The sequence below is a fragment of the Teleopsis dalmanni genome, chromosome 2 (assembly GCF_002237135.1).
Source record: "Teleopsis dalmanni isolate 2A chromosome 2, ASM223713v2, whole genome shotgun sequence".
NCBI classification, from domain to species: Eukaryota; Metazoa; Arthropoda; class Insecta; order Diptera; family Diopsidae; genus Teleopsis; species Teleopsis dalmanni.
In genome coordinates, this window is record NC_051847.1 from 23,459,682 (window position 1) to 23,478,694 (window position 19,013).

At 27.5% G+C, this 19,013-nt stretch overlaps 1 protein-coding gene across 1 annotated transcript in view; it reads right to left on the reverse strand.

Moving 5' to 3' along the window:
- Positions 1 to 245: 245 nt before the first annotated feature.
- The window catches only part of LOC119674125, a 68,452-nt gene continuing 49,684 nt past the window's right edge, over positions 246 to 19,013 (reverse strand). Inside the window, exons 7-12 of the mRNA XM_038085249.1 lie at positions 6,287 to 6,600; positions 2,666 to 2,833; positions 2,465 to 2,606; positions 1,900 to 2,409; positions 326 to 1,772; positions 246 to 258 (exon numbers count right to left, since the gene is read on the reverse strand). Of these exons, the coding sequence (XP_037941177.1) occupies positions 246 to 258; positions 326 to 1,772; positions 1,900 to 2,409; positions 2,465 to 2,606; positions 2,666 to 2,833; positions 6,287 to 6,600 (2,594 nt within the window). The remainder of the gene's footprint in view (positions 259 to 325; positions 1,773 to 1,899; positions 2,410 to 2,464; positions 2,607 to 2,665; positions 2,834 to 6,286; positions 6,601 to 19,013) is intronic.

Here is a 19,013-nt window from a genome sequence, read left to right on the forward strand (position 1 = left end):
AGATACTAATTCAACTTGCTCGCATTGTACTTCCACAACTGTATTTGATACTAATTCATTTGATTCTATTGTGTTGTTTTCTTCATATAATATTGTCGATTCGGAGGTTACTACAGGTACATCTTCTGAGCAAATAAGATTCTCTTCTTCCACTGAGTTATTCGTTTCAGTTATATCAATTTGGTTTATTGGTGGTTCAGTTTCAGATGCAGTAAGCTCCGGTGAGTTCTGTAGTTCTTCAACGTTTAATACATTTTCCTCGGAAGCAGGTGCAGTACATGTGTTATTATCTGTTGTTGCTAAAGAAGATACTAATTCAACTTGCTCGCATTGTACTTCCACAACTGTATCTGATACTAATTCATTTGATTCTGTTGCATTATTTGATTCACAGATTATTGTCGGTTCAGAGGTTACTACAGGAACATCTTCTGAGCAAATAAGATTTTCTTCTTCCACTGAGTTATTTGTTTCAGTTATATCAATTTGGTTTATTGGTGGTTCAGTTTTAGATGCAGTGAGCTCCGGTGAGTTCTGTAGTTCTTCAACGTTTAATACATTTTCCTCGGAAGCAGGTGCAATACATGTTTCATTATCTGTTGTTGGTAAAGAAGATACTAATTCAATTTCTTCACATTGTACTTTCGCAACTGTATCTGGTATTAATTCATTTGATTCACATATTATTGTCGGTTCAGAAGTTACTACAGGAACATCTTCTGTGCAAATTATGTTGTCTTCTTCTACTCTGTTATTTGATGCAGCTTTATCAATTTGGTTTGTTTGTGGTTCACTTTCAGTTACAATGAGTTTCAGTGAATTTTGTAGTTCTTTAGCATTAGATATATTTTCCTCGGAAGGAGATTGAATATGTGTTACGTTTTCTGTTGTTGTTAATGAGGAAACTAATTCAATTTCTTCACATTGTACTTCTGCAACTGTATTCTGAACTAATACATTTGATTCTTTCATGTTATTTTTTTCACAGATTTCATTAATATCAGATTTGGGGATTGTTGTTTCTATTTCAATTGCAACGAGCCCCTTTGAGTTTTGTACTTCTTTACTATGAGATACATTTTCGGCAGTAAGAGATTGCACACATATTACATTATCAGTTGTTGATGAAGTAGACAGTAATTCAGCATCTTCACATTGTACCTCTAAAACTGTATTTGTAACTGCGGTATTTATATTTTGGTATTTGGGCAGCTGAACATTCTCTTCAGAAACTGGTTGATCTTCGATAAATATGTTTGTTTTTGATGTAAATGAACTTAGTTCACTTAGGGATAACAGATGCTTGCTTTCTTTTATGTATTCTTTTTGGCATTCGTCATCGGACATTTCCTCTTGAATTACACCTAGTGTATGGTGCACTCTTTCTGTCGAACGTGAATTTATTTCAGATAAAGCTAAATCGCTTAGTTCCTTTAAAGATGCAATTTCATTCGGCGTTAATACGGTTTCCTGTTCCGCAGCAGGTATGGCAATCATAGGTCCAAGTGCTATTGCAGCAAGAATTTCTATAACTGAAGGACCCCGAGGTTCAGTTTCTTCACATGCATTATCACTTGGATCTGCATCAAAAATTTCTATTGTACTATATCCAGTGTAATCAGTCGATTCACACAAGTCGATTTGATTTAAGTCTGAAAACATAAACGACAGCTCAAAGTCGTTTCTTTTATCATGCAAAGATACTTGATTCCTTCGATTGGAAATGACATTTTGTGATTCTACTGGAAGCTCGATTGGTATTCCATGTATGATAAACTAGCTTATAGAACTATGCAATTTACACGAAAGGAAAATGTTTCATTTTAATTTACAGACTAATGTTAGTGTGAATCTATACTACTAGTTACATATGGGAAAATAAAAAATATTCTGACTTACCTGATATGGGTTCACACTCAATTTGGTCTGCTAATTTTAGTTCTTCACCTTTTGTGCTTGATACATTATTCACGTGCTCATTGAAAGTCTCCATTTTCGTCGATAGAATTTGTGTAATCTGTTCATTTTTTGTTTCAGTATATGTGGGCTCGGTTTCTTCTATTAGTGTGCCTGAAACTATGCTAGCACATTCTATTAGTTCATCAAGTGCCATTTTTGTATTTTCACCACCGATAACATGTTTATTCAATACACGATTATTTACTGATTTAGTATGCAGTAAATCTATTGATGAGTCATCAGTGTCTGAACCAAATTCTGAAAGATCACTGATTTCATCAGCTGTTTTATCACCAATTTGAGCACGTATATCTTCTGTGGGTGCAGGTACTAACATACCACATCCAGTTGTTGAAGTAGAATTACTCAATGATGAGCGTTTCTTTCTAAAAAGCCAGTTATCTTCCCAGGTGGCATCACCAATCTTACTAGAGGTCACCGAAACAAAGTCTAAAAATATATTTTATATAATGCCGTACAAATAAAGTTGTAAGTAATAACATACCATCCTCTTCAGATTCTGTTGGCGGCGCAGAAAAGTCAGGTAATGGTACTGTGTGGTTCGCAACATAATCGCTCAAAGCTGATTCACGTCCCAGTGAATTGTCGAGATTTTTATGTTGTTGCGATTTATCAACCTTATTGTTCTGTAAGATATTATATTATTATTTTCTTTTATATTTTTATAATTTTGAAAAATGTTTACTTTGAGTATTTGTTCATTGTCGGTGTAGCTGCATTCACTTCGTGGTTCGACTGAACTGCATGAAGATATACTATTTTCTTCGATGTTAAAGTTTTCATCAATATTATTGGCACTTAAATCTGGTGAACTTTCCGAAAATAATCTTGTATTTCCTTGTTTATCAACAATCTAGAAATATAGTGCAAATTTTAAAATTTATTTATTAATAAAAAAACAATATATTTAAAAACAATATAATATAATATATTTATGAAACTATGGTATATTTATTTCTGTGTTGTAAAGATTATATATATATAAATAATTATATTTAAATAATTGACGTAGTATTTTACAAATTAAGGGTGAAAACAATTACATTAAGTTAACGTACAATGTAAATTAGCGTGATTTATGTATGCAAATAACAAAATATTCAGAAGGCAGGTTACTAAATGAGGCAATAGAAATTTTCTATTATTTAATTTTACTACTTGGAAAGGTGTCGGTAGAAATATAATGCTTAGAATATAGTTTTCGAGGTTGAAAGTACAACTACAAACGTTTTTAGTGTTACTATTCTATAAGGAAGAGACCAACATTTTTTACCGGTAGAGTCTGCTCAACTAGAAGGATATACAAACGAACAGATAAAAATGAACTCAAAAATGTAAAGAAATCTATTTATAAAATATATTCGATTTTTTTAAATACAATTTTTTTAATTTAATTAGAGTTCTCTCTACACCACATATATAGATTATTTTTAGAAATATAACCCATATCTGTGGAATGAAAAGCAGAAAAAAATTGCAGGTCAATGCGAATAATTTTGCAATTTTTAAGATTGGTTTAGCAAACATTAATAAAGATATTGTAAATTTGAATATAAATTTTATATTTTAATATGTTATATATTAATAATATAATATAATATAATATATCATATTATATAATATTTAATTTTAATTAAATAATAGAAATAATTATTCTTCTTTTTTTAATATTTCTTTTATAAATTCATTTATGTAGATATTTAGATTATTTATTATAATGTTTAAATAAAGGTTATAGATTTATTAAATTACTTTTTCTTTCTATATTTATTATGCATATCATTATATATATAAAGAATATTAAATATATTTAATATTAGTCTTATTAAAATAAAATTTATAGATATGTAAAACTAATGTTATATTTATTAATACATTATTTACATATATATAAACATTATGTTTATTATATATAATATATTTATATAAACATTATGTATATTATATATATATATTTCAGATTTATTGTATTATATTTCTTCACATATTTATTATACATTATAAATATTTTAATAGGCTTAAGCATTCTAGACTTAAAATGCACTGCTTTTTTATCTTAATACTGGATGAAATCGATATGTACATTTGAATCCTTGTCTTGCTCCTGATCCTCCATTTCTAAATCTACATTGTATTTATGTTTTTATATTCAGTTTTGAATGTTTGTTTTTTAAATAATTAATTATATTTATATATATATATATATATGTATTTATTAATTTTTGACTTTAGTTAATTGTATTAATATAAATTTTGTTTTTTCTACAAGTACTTCACGTATTTTTACGTTGAAATTATAAACGTCTATTCAGCTAAACAGTTGAAAACCAACTAATTTACGCAATATATTCTGTAAATAATTGAAAATAGTTTTAAAGAAGAGTTGTCTGTCGAATTCTAAAATTCAATATTTTTTCTACATAAAGTAACAGGAAGGAATCCAAACAAATGCTCAATGAAAAACTTAACGAAAGTCTGAACTAGATGTGCAGATACAGGCAAATAGTGACAACAGTGACGACAGTGTGTTCAGTATTTAAGGTACTAAAATCTAAGTTACATTTTTAGATTTTGTCGTCATTATGTCAGACTTGGTTAGACCTCGAAATTAGATTCTTGACGTGGAAAATTTATTTGCTTACTTTTTCTATTGCTTCCTCGATAATTATCTTTAACACACAACGAACATTTTGAGTTCAACAAGTGTTTTAGATGTATTTTCCCTTTGAAACCGTCGTCATGTTTCATGTAAGCGCTTTGGGGTTCCCTTTGATAGTATTAAGTTCACTGACATTAGATGTACGAATAAGTTTGTATTTTATATTTATATATATTTTTATTTCCTTCAACATATGTAGGAGGTGTTTGCAAAAGGTAGGTTTTCTGTGTTATTTCTTTGTACCATTTACCTTAAAAAGTTTTTTTATTTTTTTGCATAAATAAAAATGCATAATGAACTTAAACGATTTGAATAAAAACCCGCTTTAGTTCCTTCCAGTGGTTTTTATTTCATAACCAAACATATTTTTCATTCCTCTACTACCGCTTTTCTAAGGTGAAAATAATTATACTAAGAATATTATAGACTTTAAGAAAAATTGAAAAACAATTAAAGAAATTACTATAAGTTTTTAAATGCCACATACTATAAATAAAACTATATTAACAATAACATTTTAATTAATGAGAATTTAACATAAACGTTGATCGTCCTAAATAGATCTAGATTCACATAAACTTGACGCCGCTGTAATACGATATGACGATAAAGGTTTCCTTCGTGTCTGGAAAGAACTGAATTAAAATATAACAAGAACACAGTTTCTTTTGGTATCATAAAAAACATAAATAACTCAGATTGAAGCTTTCATTAGTGGACTAATTCATCAGAAATAGATTAAAACTCTGCATACACAAAACCAGTGTGGCCTTATATTGTACAAATTTGGGCCGGAACCTCTAGAGCAGTATTGATATAATTCAACAGTTTTAAAATAAAGTTCTTGAGAATATGGTCAATGTTGCATGGTACGATATTCGTAGAGATGGTAGTATCACTGCAGTTTCTGATTTTATAAGATAATAAACGAAACTAGTAAATTTCTCAATACCACTGGCATGGTACGACAACTTCATTGAAAGAACTTACAAGATTTCATTGTCTGGTAAATTAAATGACGTGTTTTTAAAATCTCTGTATAAAAAAAAAATTATCTAATGGCATCAAAATCAAAATACACTTTCGATCTCTTTCTTCGTATCATAAATTCTTTGACATCTGCTGTAACGGTGACTATATCAGTAAGATCAAGTAACTTCAATAATTACAGATCTTTCATACTGAGATAGAGTCTTCTACAAGAACAAGTTCTTATGGTATAAAATGATAAAACTTTCCTGATAACTCTAAGAATAAAAGTTGTACTGACCCAATTAAGGTCAGGGTATAGACAAATACAGCCATTTGATAAGCAGTTATTTGTCACGTCTATTTTAAATATATAACCAAATTGCAGTTCTCATATGTTTAGAATATTTTAAATGTGAATAATCCTTATGTAAACCCCTACGAGATGTCGTGTATAATTGCGATCTAAGTAATAATAAGTTTAGAACTAAATAAATGGGGTTAATGAGTTTATGTATTATATCCGAGTTTATATACATTTATAAAAAATACACTTTTGTCATTATATAGGTGAGATATTTATAAATATGCAAGTTTCGTTCTTATCTTTAGCTGACTTAAAAACATAATCATCAAACAATTTTGGTAAAATATTTTTTTATTTTATTAATAACATACCTTGTTGAGCACAGCAGTAGCCAATAAATCTTGATAGGCTTTTGGTTCAAAATAGTGTTCGGTTCGGTGACGACGGGAGTTCATTTTGACATCACCGTTAGAATACGGTATTGTTTCTGCATTGCTATGGGTGTCTAGTGCAATTTCTGAGACCGCACTAGAGCTTAAGATTGGTGTACGTAATGTTTCAGCTAATATAGTTTCAATTAGCTGCCGCAGACGCATCTGTGATATTTCGGAAAAATCATTCTGATTATTGTTATGGCTGGAATTTAGTCTTTGGTTGTTGTGATCACTAATAACTCCGGGCAAATCTAAAAAATATATATCAAGAAAGAAAGTTATTCATAAAATAACTTATTTTTATCTGTAATATACTAGTAGAGAATTCGAGTATTAGGGAATATTTCAACAAAATAAAACACAACATTATTACATGCAAAAATTTGGTTCAAGCTATTGGTATAACGTTATATTATCATAAGTTACTGTGTTAATAACAAATGATATTATTATTATATTTTAAAGTTAAAATAAACTAATAAAAATATGTATAGTAGATATTTTAGTAGATATATATAAAATAATAACACAAACTTAATATAATAAAGTAAAAGCATTAACGTATTTTATATAAATCTAATTAAATAAATAAAATAAATAAGATCTGTTATAGGCATTAATATAAATTTTTTTTAATAAATCATTTTTAATAAATGAGTGAAAAATTATTCAATGTAATTATTTATTTTTACTAAATAAACATAAAAAAAAACTTAATATTTAGCCATTAATAAAATAATTTCTACATTGGTTTATATATTTAAAGCTTTGCTGCTCTTGAGATCAGTGTGATATATTTTGTGCAAGGACATTGACTTACGTCTCTATATTATTGAAGTTGTAAATTGATTCTTTCTGTTGCGACTTTATTGAATGGTAAAATCCTTTTTTAATGGTACAATTTTATTTAGGTTGACACTTAATCCTACCTCAAAGCGTTTGTTAATAAGTAAAGTTGATAAAATCACTTGAAAAATCCGTTGGCACCCCTTCAATATCTCATATATCTGAAAAACTGAACTGTTTGGTGCAGTTTGGATTGATATTATAATCGGGCTATTTTTTAAAAAATAAAGAAAATGCAAGTGTCATCATTAATGGTGCTCGTTACTATCGAGTTATATTGAACGAAACGTTGTTTTCAAAAGTGTGGTTTGCTAGACGTTTGTTTCAATAGAAAGGTGTTACAGTGAATATTTTAAAGTCAACTACTGACTTATTGAAAGAATAATTTGATAATAATATGTATATAAAATCTTCAGTAACAGACCCATTGTGTGGACAGCAAGATCTTTTGATCTGACGCTGCTGATTTATTTTCTGTAGCGTTACTTTAAATAGTTGGTCTATGAGGATAAACCAGAATTGATTTTATACTTGGAACTCAACAATGAGTACACTATTGATATGAGATACGTCTTCAAATGATTGAAAAAGTCATAAAGTTCAGCAAATGACTCCCGGATCATTTCGCATCAATAATGCCATATTATGCATATTATCCATCCATCAAATTAAAAGAATTAACATATTTTATTTATCTTTGTGTGTTTTTTTTTCTTTTAAAGTTTCTACACTACCTAAAAAATACTCATTATTTTTTTTTAAATATATTAAGAGTAATTTATTATTTGAAGAAATATATACTTAATTATTTTGTGGCTGTTATTGGGAGACATAGTACACTATAGTAAAAGATAAACTGATTGAAAATAAATGTATCCATCCGTTTGTTTATCGGGTCTAAATCCTTAATCTTAAAGTTGTAAGTACACAAGTTTTGCCTTCGTGTTTCAGTTCTAAGTGTTTTGCTCTTTGAAATCCAATTTGTTCCTTTCTCCAAAGAAAAATTATTTTTGCATTTAAGTAACCCCAGTTCCGTTTATATTTAAAACATAGTCTATAAATTGTACATCTCTTTTTCATTAAAATTTTAACGAAATAGGTTTGATAGTTTCTGTATATAAATGTATATATATATATACATATATGTCACATTTGATATTTATATTTAAAATATGTATAAATATATATACAAATATTTATATATGCATTCGTTATATAGAATAGTCAATGACAGAGTGTTGTCGTTAGTTAGATTGGATATTTGTTATATTAGATAATTACTGTAGTACTGTATTACAGATAGATTCAGCAATGTGAAGTTGTTTTAAAAATAAAGAAATATGTATATAAAAATGTATTTACATAAATTATGTTATTTTTATTTACTATATATTTATTTTATTTTTATTTTTACAATTTTATAATATAAGATTTAAGTCTATTTTAAATAAAGTATTTATTATTTCATAATTTATAACATAAATGAATAAATAAAAATGTTTAATATTAAAATGTAAAAATTGAGCTGCCATTCAAATTAAAGGCAGTCATAATGCAACTAAATACATAAGATGTTATATATGTAATATTTGTTTATATGATTATTTATTTACTTTAAAATTTACCTAGTTTCGCTTTTATAATATAAATAATGTAAAATACAACAACAGCGATGACAACATAGGCGCCCGTTAAAACGCCCATCATAAAGTCCATTTTGCTTTCATTTGGTAGCATTAAAGTGCTTGTGTCTTGTGAATATTCATACATCTGAGGTAGTTTATTTTCATTTAATGTTTTCTTGTTTAACGATATTTTTGTTATTTTTGAATTATTTATTTTTTATATGATTAAAAAATATCACCTTTATCATTTTAATTTTACATTTTAAATTTATTATACCAGTATCTGTAATTTGTTTTATTTATGCATATTTTATTTAACTACTTTTTAGATAATAATCAGAAAAATTATTATTTGTTTTTGCAACAATTAAGAGTGTAATAGTTATTAAATAAATATGATTTGTTCACACTAATTATTAATAAAATATATATATATAAAAAAAACAAATATTTCATAAAAAATGTTGCATGTTCCTTGCGATTGTATCTTGCGTGATTGTTAAACAAAAGTCTAATGCACCTCACAAATTGCAATAGATAAGTTTCGGTAGCTTTTAATAATCTATTAAATATTTTGTGTTGTTTTTTTGTGAAACACATGTTCTGCTTGAAATACAATAGTATATTGTACATATGAAGTAACACGCTTATTAATTTAGTTCAATAAATTATGCATTTCTAATCTTGTTTGTTAACTATATTTATGCCAGTTAACATGTTTACGTTTAAACAAATTAAATTCATTTGAATGATTTTCTGTTGTTCATAATATATTATACCTTTCACGTAACGTGCGAAAAGGGTATAATATTTTAGTCATGGTGTTTGTAACATAGTGTAGAAGACATAGGCCTAATCATAAACGGGGCTGGTTTAAAAAATAAGATGTTAAGCCTGGACTATCAACAGCATAACTAAAAAGATTCGCTACATACTTGTATTAGATTATAAAATTGTAATCAGGATATAGGTTAAGATGTAGAATAAGGTATTAGAACTAATGGTTTATGCTGACGTCTACACCTCAAAGGATAAAAGGACCTGCAAAAAAATAAAGATCACTCTCTCCGTCAAAATAACGTTGCCAAAGACGCCGTAACGATTTCTTGTATCAGAAACCGGATTTTAATAGACAAGCGGATTCTAATACATAGAGTCACATAAATACGAATTGAAATAGTCAAAATTGAATTTGCATTGCAGCGTCTATTCGATTGCTAAGTTCCGCTGTCTAGATAAATTTGCTAACGATGCCGATGTGATGTTTAACATTATAAATTGTATGAGAACAGCAAGTGACAGTCGCATGAAGAATGCTAGTTGGAAAGGTTAAAATTCTATTTAGATTTATCAATTGGCTCATTCTTCAACAAAAAAAAATGATATTAATTTATATTATAATCTTTAAAAATTCAATAAAAAGTAAAGTACAATAATTTCAGTGTTAGATTAGGTTATCAAAAGATACTGGGAAGCACTAGGAAAAAAATATAACCATCTTTCAAGCGGATATATACGCTATAGATAGATGCGCCAGTTTCAACTTTGAACATAACTACCGAAACCGTAAAATTGCAAATCTGACTGACAGTCAAGTAATTATAATGGCACTCATATCCTACCAGGCAACATCCAAACTGGTATGGAAGTGCATTGACAGTTCAACATACTCGGCTGGAACAATCAGGTGCACTTAATATGGATTTCGGGGCATGCTGGTATCCAAGACAACAAAATGGCAGACAAACTTGGAAGAAGAGGTATGGCTTCAATAATGATAGGCCCAGAACCTCGCTGTGGTGTAGGCACACATCCATTCTTATGAACGGCGCTGAGGATAAAGAAAGAGAACTCTATTGAAAAAGGCTTTCAAGGCTATCACAATATAAAATGCTTTTAGGAACTTACAATTTAAAACGCTTTAAAAATTACAAAGAACAATCAAAGAATAACCTAAGAATTATTACGGGATTATTGACCGGTCACTGTAGATTGAATAATCACCTAACGAAGTTAGGAATTCAATTCAAGTCAGACTACAGATACTGTAGAGAAGAGACAGAAACTACATACCATGTGCTTGTGGAGTGCCCGTCACTGATATACAAGCTGAAGAAAGACTTAGGAGAGTATTTCATGGATCATAAGGATTCAAGAGTAGGAAAGATGGGCACTATTCTGTCTTTCATTGAAGAAATCGGACTTGGTGAAGCACTTTAATCTGACTAAGGGGTACTATAGGTCTTTTAGGTCGCTTACTGCTAGTAGCCCATTTCGTTGCCGCAACTCAGAGGATATAAAACCATTTTCAACCTTTATGGAAGCTTAAGATGCTCTCCAATGAAACTCCCCCTAATTTACTGAAATCATCTAGAATATTAATTTCTTAGCTTACTTATAAATTGCACCTACCCTGGACAAGAAATAAGCAAATGCGTATCACTAGAATTTAACAATATAATTTCAAATATTAAGACCGCGTTTTAGTTTTACATTTTTTTTGAAACCAGTATGATTCAATATTTAGACCAGTATGATTCTGGTCTAACTACTTGTAAATTAGTTGAAGATATAAATTTTATATACACGCCGTAAACTTTTAAAGTAAAATCTCTACTAAAAGCCAATATATGTAGTAACAATAGTATATTTCGTTTTTTTACTTTTAAATATTATGAAGAACTTAACTAAGCGGAAAGTATAATCTACGTTTATTTTAGGTTAATAAAATTTATATTATTAAATTAATATGATAAGAACAGTTAAGACAACAGTTGCTAGTATTTTTAGCATACCTACATAATTTTGTTTGATTTGCAAATTCAATATGTGGAACAATAATTTTAAACTTAATATGACACAAAAATGCTCTGTTCGATACACATGATTTACAATTGATGAGCAGAAAAATATGTAAGAATTTTGAAGCTAGAAATTCCATAAAAATCATTAATAATAATTTTTTAAGCTGAAATATAACTATATATTTATATATATATTTACATATATAAGAATACATAAGAAAAAAGTATAAAGATAGAGATATGTTAACTTTAAAAACAACAAATGTATATACAAAAAATTTATAAACGATTAAGTCATACAAATACATATAGAGATTGTCTATATATCATATTGACCGATTAAATAGTTGTTTTAAAAAAAATATCTGTATATGTGATTTTTCTATAGGTTAACTAAATTGTTTTGCATAATTTATTTTGGTTTTTGAATAATTTTTTGTTTAAATTATAAGAATGCGCTCAGGGCAAATTATTTCGTTTATTGCATGAAATCGAAACAACGTTATTTTCAAGTCAATATTTTGTTTTGTATAGTAAGTTTATTATATATGTAAGTTATCGTCGGAAGACATATTATAAATTAAAATGTTTACAAGCAACAAGGGAGCAGGGATTGAGCAGCAGAAGATAGATAGAAGAAGTGAACAATGACTTATAGAGAAGACGAGTCAACAAGATAAAAAGTAAAAATCATGTAAGGCTGGCAATCTATAATACCTAAAATTAGGTAAGGCTGGGATGCGAAGGACTTAGATTTGACATGGTTGATAATAACGAGGAAGAGAAAGGGATAGATGAACTTTATATACCCATTATGGAGAATACATATTAACAACTGAAAAAAATAAAAATTATACAAAGTTGGGATGCCATTATTCGATGGGCTTGAACTAAAAATGGTAAAAATTATGTAAGGCTTTAAATTAGGATACAACGGGTTTAGATTTGACATGGTTGGTAACAACAGGGATGAAAAAATAATCATAGACTTTAGTTACACATTAAGGAGAATACGTATCAACAACTGAAAAAATAAAAATTATACAAGGTTTGGATGCTATGATTCGATGAGATTGAATCTGATATGGTTGGCAACGACAAAGTAGAAAAAGAGTAGTTTGACTATAGTTATGTATTGCTAAACTTATCAAATTAATGTTTCTGTAACTTCACTTTACAGTTGTCTAAAACAATTTTGTAAAGTATCTTAACGTTTTCCGATGTAACGGGCATGTATAAAGTCTGAAAACCAACGATCAACGGTTGATTTCGATGAAGCATAATTCGGATAACACTTATCAACCCAAAACTTATATACACTTGTGTATATAACTTAGTGTATAAGTATATAATAGCTGCATGTTCAGCCCAAGATTTTATTTGATTAAAAAATTTTCTTTCTGAACGGAAGATTTCCTCACTATTACCACACCTTTTCGATTTGAATTAGATTTCTTGGCATAGGGTATAAAGTTCTTAAATGAAAATTTAATTTAATAGACATAGTACCATGGTACTTTAGAACGATTGACATCCTCAGGGACCTGAAATTCGAAAACTGACAGACTTACCAACACCGCATTATGAGATCTCAGAATGGTTACAGGCTCCTCGGGGAGGTATGCATATCTGAGGTCAATTATTGCTTAGTCTGATGAAGTGATAAACAATAATCCAGTCAAGGCGTAAAGAGGGGTTTTAAAATTACCTCGAGTCAAATGGAAATAAATAAATAGAAATATTAGATTATAATCGTATTTTTTATTTTATTTTTATTTTTAAGCTAATTTATATTTGCTTTGCATCTAATCTAATGTAATGTAGTGTACAATTAATTTTAATAATATTTTTTTTCATAATTTATTTTGTCGTTAATCTTTTAAATGTACAATGTCATTCTTATCATTTTAAACAATTTTTGTAGATGATGATTGTTTATACATACTTTTTTAAGACTTTTTTTTGTAAATAATATAAAAAGTATATATAAAAAAGATATGATTAAAATATAAATAAACAATATAAAATGTATTAAGCAGAATTATTTTTACTTTGGTAGCAAAATTAGTCAAAATTGAGTCAAAATGTTTTTAATTGTTTAAAATAATGTTAATTAAATATTTTTTATTTAAGCTTAAAAATGATAGAATATCTAAAGAATTGTTTTTTGAGGTAAACACGTAATAATGTATAAATTTGTTTATTTATATATATGTATATATATTTTTTAAAATTTAAGTATACATTAGCGGCTGTAATTATCGTCAAGGGTTCGTAGTGCAAAGTTACTTCTAGAAATTGTATAATCACTTAATTTGTTTATATTGTATGTACATTCGAGTATATAAATATTGAACATTGACTAAAAAGAACGTGTGTCGTCATATATCAAATCGATTTTTTTTGTGTTTATTAATCGTAATATAAATATTAGTAAACAGTAAAAAAAACTAATTTAAATGTTTTTTTTTTTCTCAAACCAGTTGTGAGCGCAAAAAAATTTTAATTTCCTTGGATTGGATGTAGATGCGGAAAGATGATTTCTCGAAGGTACAGGGTCAAGTGAATTTTATTCGCATTTAAATTATGAAGTTGTGCAATTTAATTCAGGTATTAAATAAACAAATTATAATTTTATATGCAAAGTTCATGATTTAATTTATTAACTGTGCTAAGGGTTAATGACAAAGTTCAGAAAACATTGTGTTACTTCTACTTTCAAAAGTGACACAAACAATTTACATATAAGTCATTAAAAGACACAATTTAAATAATTATTGTAATTAATAAATGAGTTGAACCAATAATTAAATGAATAAATGAATATTGTTTGAACTTATTATTTTCCTTTACATTATATCGGGGAACATAAATTTATTCAAATGAATATGATCTACAGCACTGGCAGAATAATTTATTTTAGCCTTAATTGTAAAAAGTATGCAAGTAAATATTTAATTTATTAAAATTATATTATACAAAACAGACGCGTTTGGAGACTGATTAAATTTTAAAGGTTATTAACAAAATCAGCTTAAATATTTATTTACAATATTATATACATTATTCAAAATATTCACATAATACGAAAATGAGATAATAAACTAGACGTCTATTACCTCATTTAGAACTACAAAACTAATTTATTAATTATATCGGTAATATAACATATTTTGTTAACGAACATTGCCTAATAGGCAGGCATACACAGAGACTAGGAGTTCTAATCGATAGTTTTTGCGATATATGCCAAAATGGAGAGGTAGATTTATTGAGCTCTCAATTCGTGGGAATATGTACTGTATTAGCAAGAAGATGGGTCACAGTTCTTGGAAAGGAGACTTGTTTAAATTATGCAGATTACTCTTGAGTTAAGAATGTAAAGTAAAATTTCAGTAGAGTAGGAAAATGAAGGAACAACAAAATACATAGTAATACTACGGCTAGCCTTTTTTTTAGGATGCTATTAGTGGTTGCTAGTGACTTTTCTTAATGAATGCACTGCACCATCAAAAAAATTGTTTCTACTTAAATTACTAAATCGCAATGAGCGGTGACTTCTAAGAACATGAGCCCTAGGAAAACATGGTAGACTCATAATATGCTTATGTGAAATCTGTAACAGGTTAACACGTATGCCTAACCTACGTATTAGGAGTTTTTATTTAAAATAGATGTAATCCTGAATTTGTGGCAGTATGTGCGTCTTTTATAGATAATTTTTGGTTTTTGAAAGTATATAATCTTTCTTTCATTGATTGATATCTGTATTACAGTATACATTGGAAAAGTTCAAAGATACTTTAATCACTTTGAAATTGACAAATGTTATTAACAAAATAGTTCAAACAGCGGCAAACATACTATATACAAACTATATATGTAATAAATACTATGCTATATACTGAGGACAAATTATTTAGAAACTTATTGTTAAAAAAGATTTTGTACTCAAGAATGCTTGGATTTACATTTTGAAATCATTTATATACCACTACCAAGTAGAGTTGAACATTGGCAAACACGTTGGAACAATATTGATATCATCTATCAAATCATCTATTGTAACTAAGTAAAAAAAAAGAAAATTCAAACGTGACTGTGACTAAGTGTATTGTATTTTATTGCATTCATATTGTTTTAGTACTCGTTCTACTATTTTTTGTGTGATTTATCTTGGATCCCACTGATTTTAGTGTTTTTTTTAAATTTTCTTAATCTTTTGACATCTAATCATCATCATTATTGATATTAGATATCTGTACTTATTATTTTATTATTTGCGGAGATTATTTTGTAACTCACTGATTTCATTGATTTCCTTCAGTTTTCTTAAATTCTTGACTATTCATTATCATCATTATTGTTATTATATATCATTATCTATTCTTATTTTTCAATAATAGTTCTTTAGTTCGTGTAGCGTATATGCATATTATAGGAAAAAATCATGGAAATATAAAAATGTGCACATTTTATTGCACCCTAAGCTGGACCTTTGTTGATTTCCCTTATGAAAATCAATCATAGAAAAAAAAACACTTTATTTTAAATAGCAGAGACTTTTAAGAGATACGAAGAAGAGAAACACTGTTAACAATAAATATTATTTATTACATAGAAGAAATCCTTCACATCATTTACAAAAGTCATTAGTTGAAGTTTGGTTAATCCAAGTGACCAATTTATTTCGACCCTTGGTTTATTTTTATATCACAACTTCAAACGGGACCAAAGTATTTACGCCAGGCAATAAAAATGTTGGGGATAAAAAAATAGGCTTATTAACTTGTGCAAATTTATATGTTTCAATGAAATAGAATTAGATTATCTGTAATGACAATAGGTTGGCCATTCATTCCACATATAAAGACCTAATAAATCGATATTAAATAATAATGATATTTCGAAATAATTAAACCTACAGAGTTTTTTTCGATGTGATTTTTTATTTGTATTTAGAAAATTTTGTATTTTAGTAAAATGTTATGCATACTAAATATATTCCGATATGAAATTTCACAGAATATGATTTTCGGCACTTTCAAATTCAAGGCCAATGTATTTTTGATATCATCGCGTTTTAACATTTCGAATTGACAAATGCAGTAGCAGCAAATAAAGGCAACAATTGAAGTTATAAGATACAAACAATAAACAACAATGTGTGCTTATTGTTGTTATTCTCGTTGAATTAATGTGCGTTGAACTATCTAACACATCGATGTGGTGTAAAATTTGTTTAACTCAAATGCAAATTTCGTTTGTTTACACACAAAGTAAATAAGCTAAAAAACAATAATTACAATATTTATTATTAAAAAATATATGGTATGAAATTAGCATTTTTGACAAATGTTCACAATTCGTTAGACACAATCACTATAAACACAATAAAATAATATTGTAAAATTTATAAGAAGATTTGTGCGATTGAACTTTCAGTTTATTTTTAACTGAGATTTTAGTGAACAATCGAAAAGAGGTCACATTTTATATTTATTTCTTAATAAATATTAAGAAATTAATATTTTATATTATTTTTTATTTGGAAATACTTGATTTATTTTTCTTAATTTATTGTATATTATTTTAACACTTTTTTAATATAATTATTTTACAATAAATTTATATCTCGTATATTTCATTTAACAATTTTGCTTTTTAAATATCACAGTTATTATTGAATTTAATAAATTCATTAATTGCGTTAACGTAATAAATATTTTTTTTGCATATTTTTTAAAAAAAAATTATTTTTATTATTATTTTGTAACTATAAGAATTACTTTAGAGCCCACATTTAAGCACCTGTGTACTTTTTTTAACTTTAAGATAATGAAAATAATTTTTTTCCACTGTTATCATAAGCAAACATCGTACTCAATACTTTTAGCAGATTGATAATGCAAAATTTATTTTATTTTCGGTTCATTTTTATTTTAATTATTAACATAACTGAACTATTTCAAACCTATATTTTGTGTGTTTTATTTTAATTCGACCATACTAAAGCTGGCCAAATATTTTAAAAAAATTTTCAAAATAATTTTTTTTTTTATACTCTGCTTAAACTATAAAAAATTTTATAAATTATTATTTTTTGGTATTAACGCGACCGCGCGCGTATCTCAACTGAAACGAAACATTTTTTCATATTTGCTAACAAAGTGTGGTGAGTTGCGTTCAGATACTTTTGCCGTTCGGCAAACTCAATCGTTTGTGTTATTGAAATTTGCGTGTAATCAGTGAATGTGTCTTTAGATATGATTAAACAGCAAGCGATTTTAAACCTTATCAACATTAAAGTTATAAAGTTAAGGTAAAATCTTGAAAATCAAAAAGCAGGCAATATTTGTTAATAGCCCAGATACTAAGAAAATTATGACACTATGCTTAGTAAAAATTTTGAAATAGAAAACTTTATATATATATATATATATATATTTTATATATCACATTTTTTTTTATTTATTTTGATCAACTGGAAAATTGTTTAAATTCAGAAATGATTAAATATTGAGTTTTCTAGTACAAAATTCCTGAGTATTTAGATAAAATTCTTCTTGTTATACATGAATTATAATAATGTTAAAGATCTGTGATGGTAAATTATGAAAATAGTTGGACAAGAATAAGATTATTCAAATTCAAACATTTTTTTGATGTCTCTATTATTGTGGTCTTATTTTGGTCCTGAATATCAACTACATATAGGGTTGAATAAGACTTATACAAAAGCGGTAAAACAGATTGTATGAAGAGGTTAGACAGGATGAAAAACTGGGAATGAAAGTGGCTGAACCTAGTTTAAAGCGATATGGTGAAATCTTTCCATCACAATGGGGACAAGTCTGTAATCTGTTAAATGCTCAGACGTGATGATACGTAGAATTGAAGTTGGAATAATGTGTGTCACTAGAGAATGCCAATATATTACAACTAACTGTTTAACATATAGCTATATTTGGATATCAACTGAACTAGGATAATTTTAACAGTCCAAAGCTTGTCATACCAAGAAACCTAGCACAATATTCATCAGTTGGATGCCTGCCGAATACCCTGCTGGCTTGCAATCGTGGTCCTAAAGACGATATTATTTTGGTATAGGCAGCTGACAGTTGACCTTTGATGTATTCTTGATACGAAGACAAAAATAAAATGAGGATGGATGACAATTGGGCAATAGATAATTTGGTTTATATATCATTTGCTAAAAAATGATGAAAAAAAACTGTATCTCCAATAAAGATTTAGAATAAAGGCATTATATATACATATTAATATATAAAATAACAAATTATATTCTCATAACGGAAAAGCCAAATCATTATTAACATGTTGACTAAAAACGCATTCCCAAAAAAAAGATAATATTGATAATTA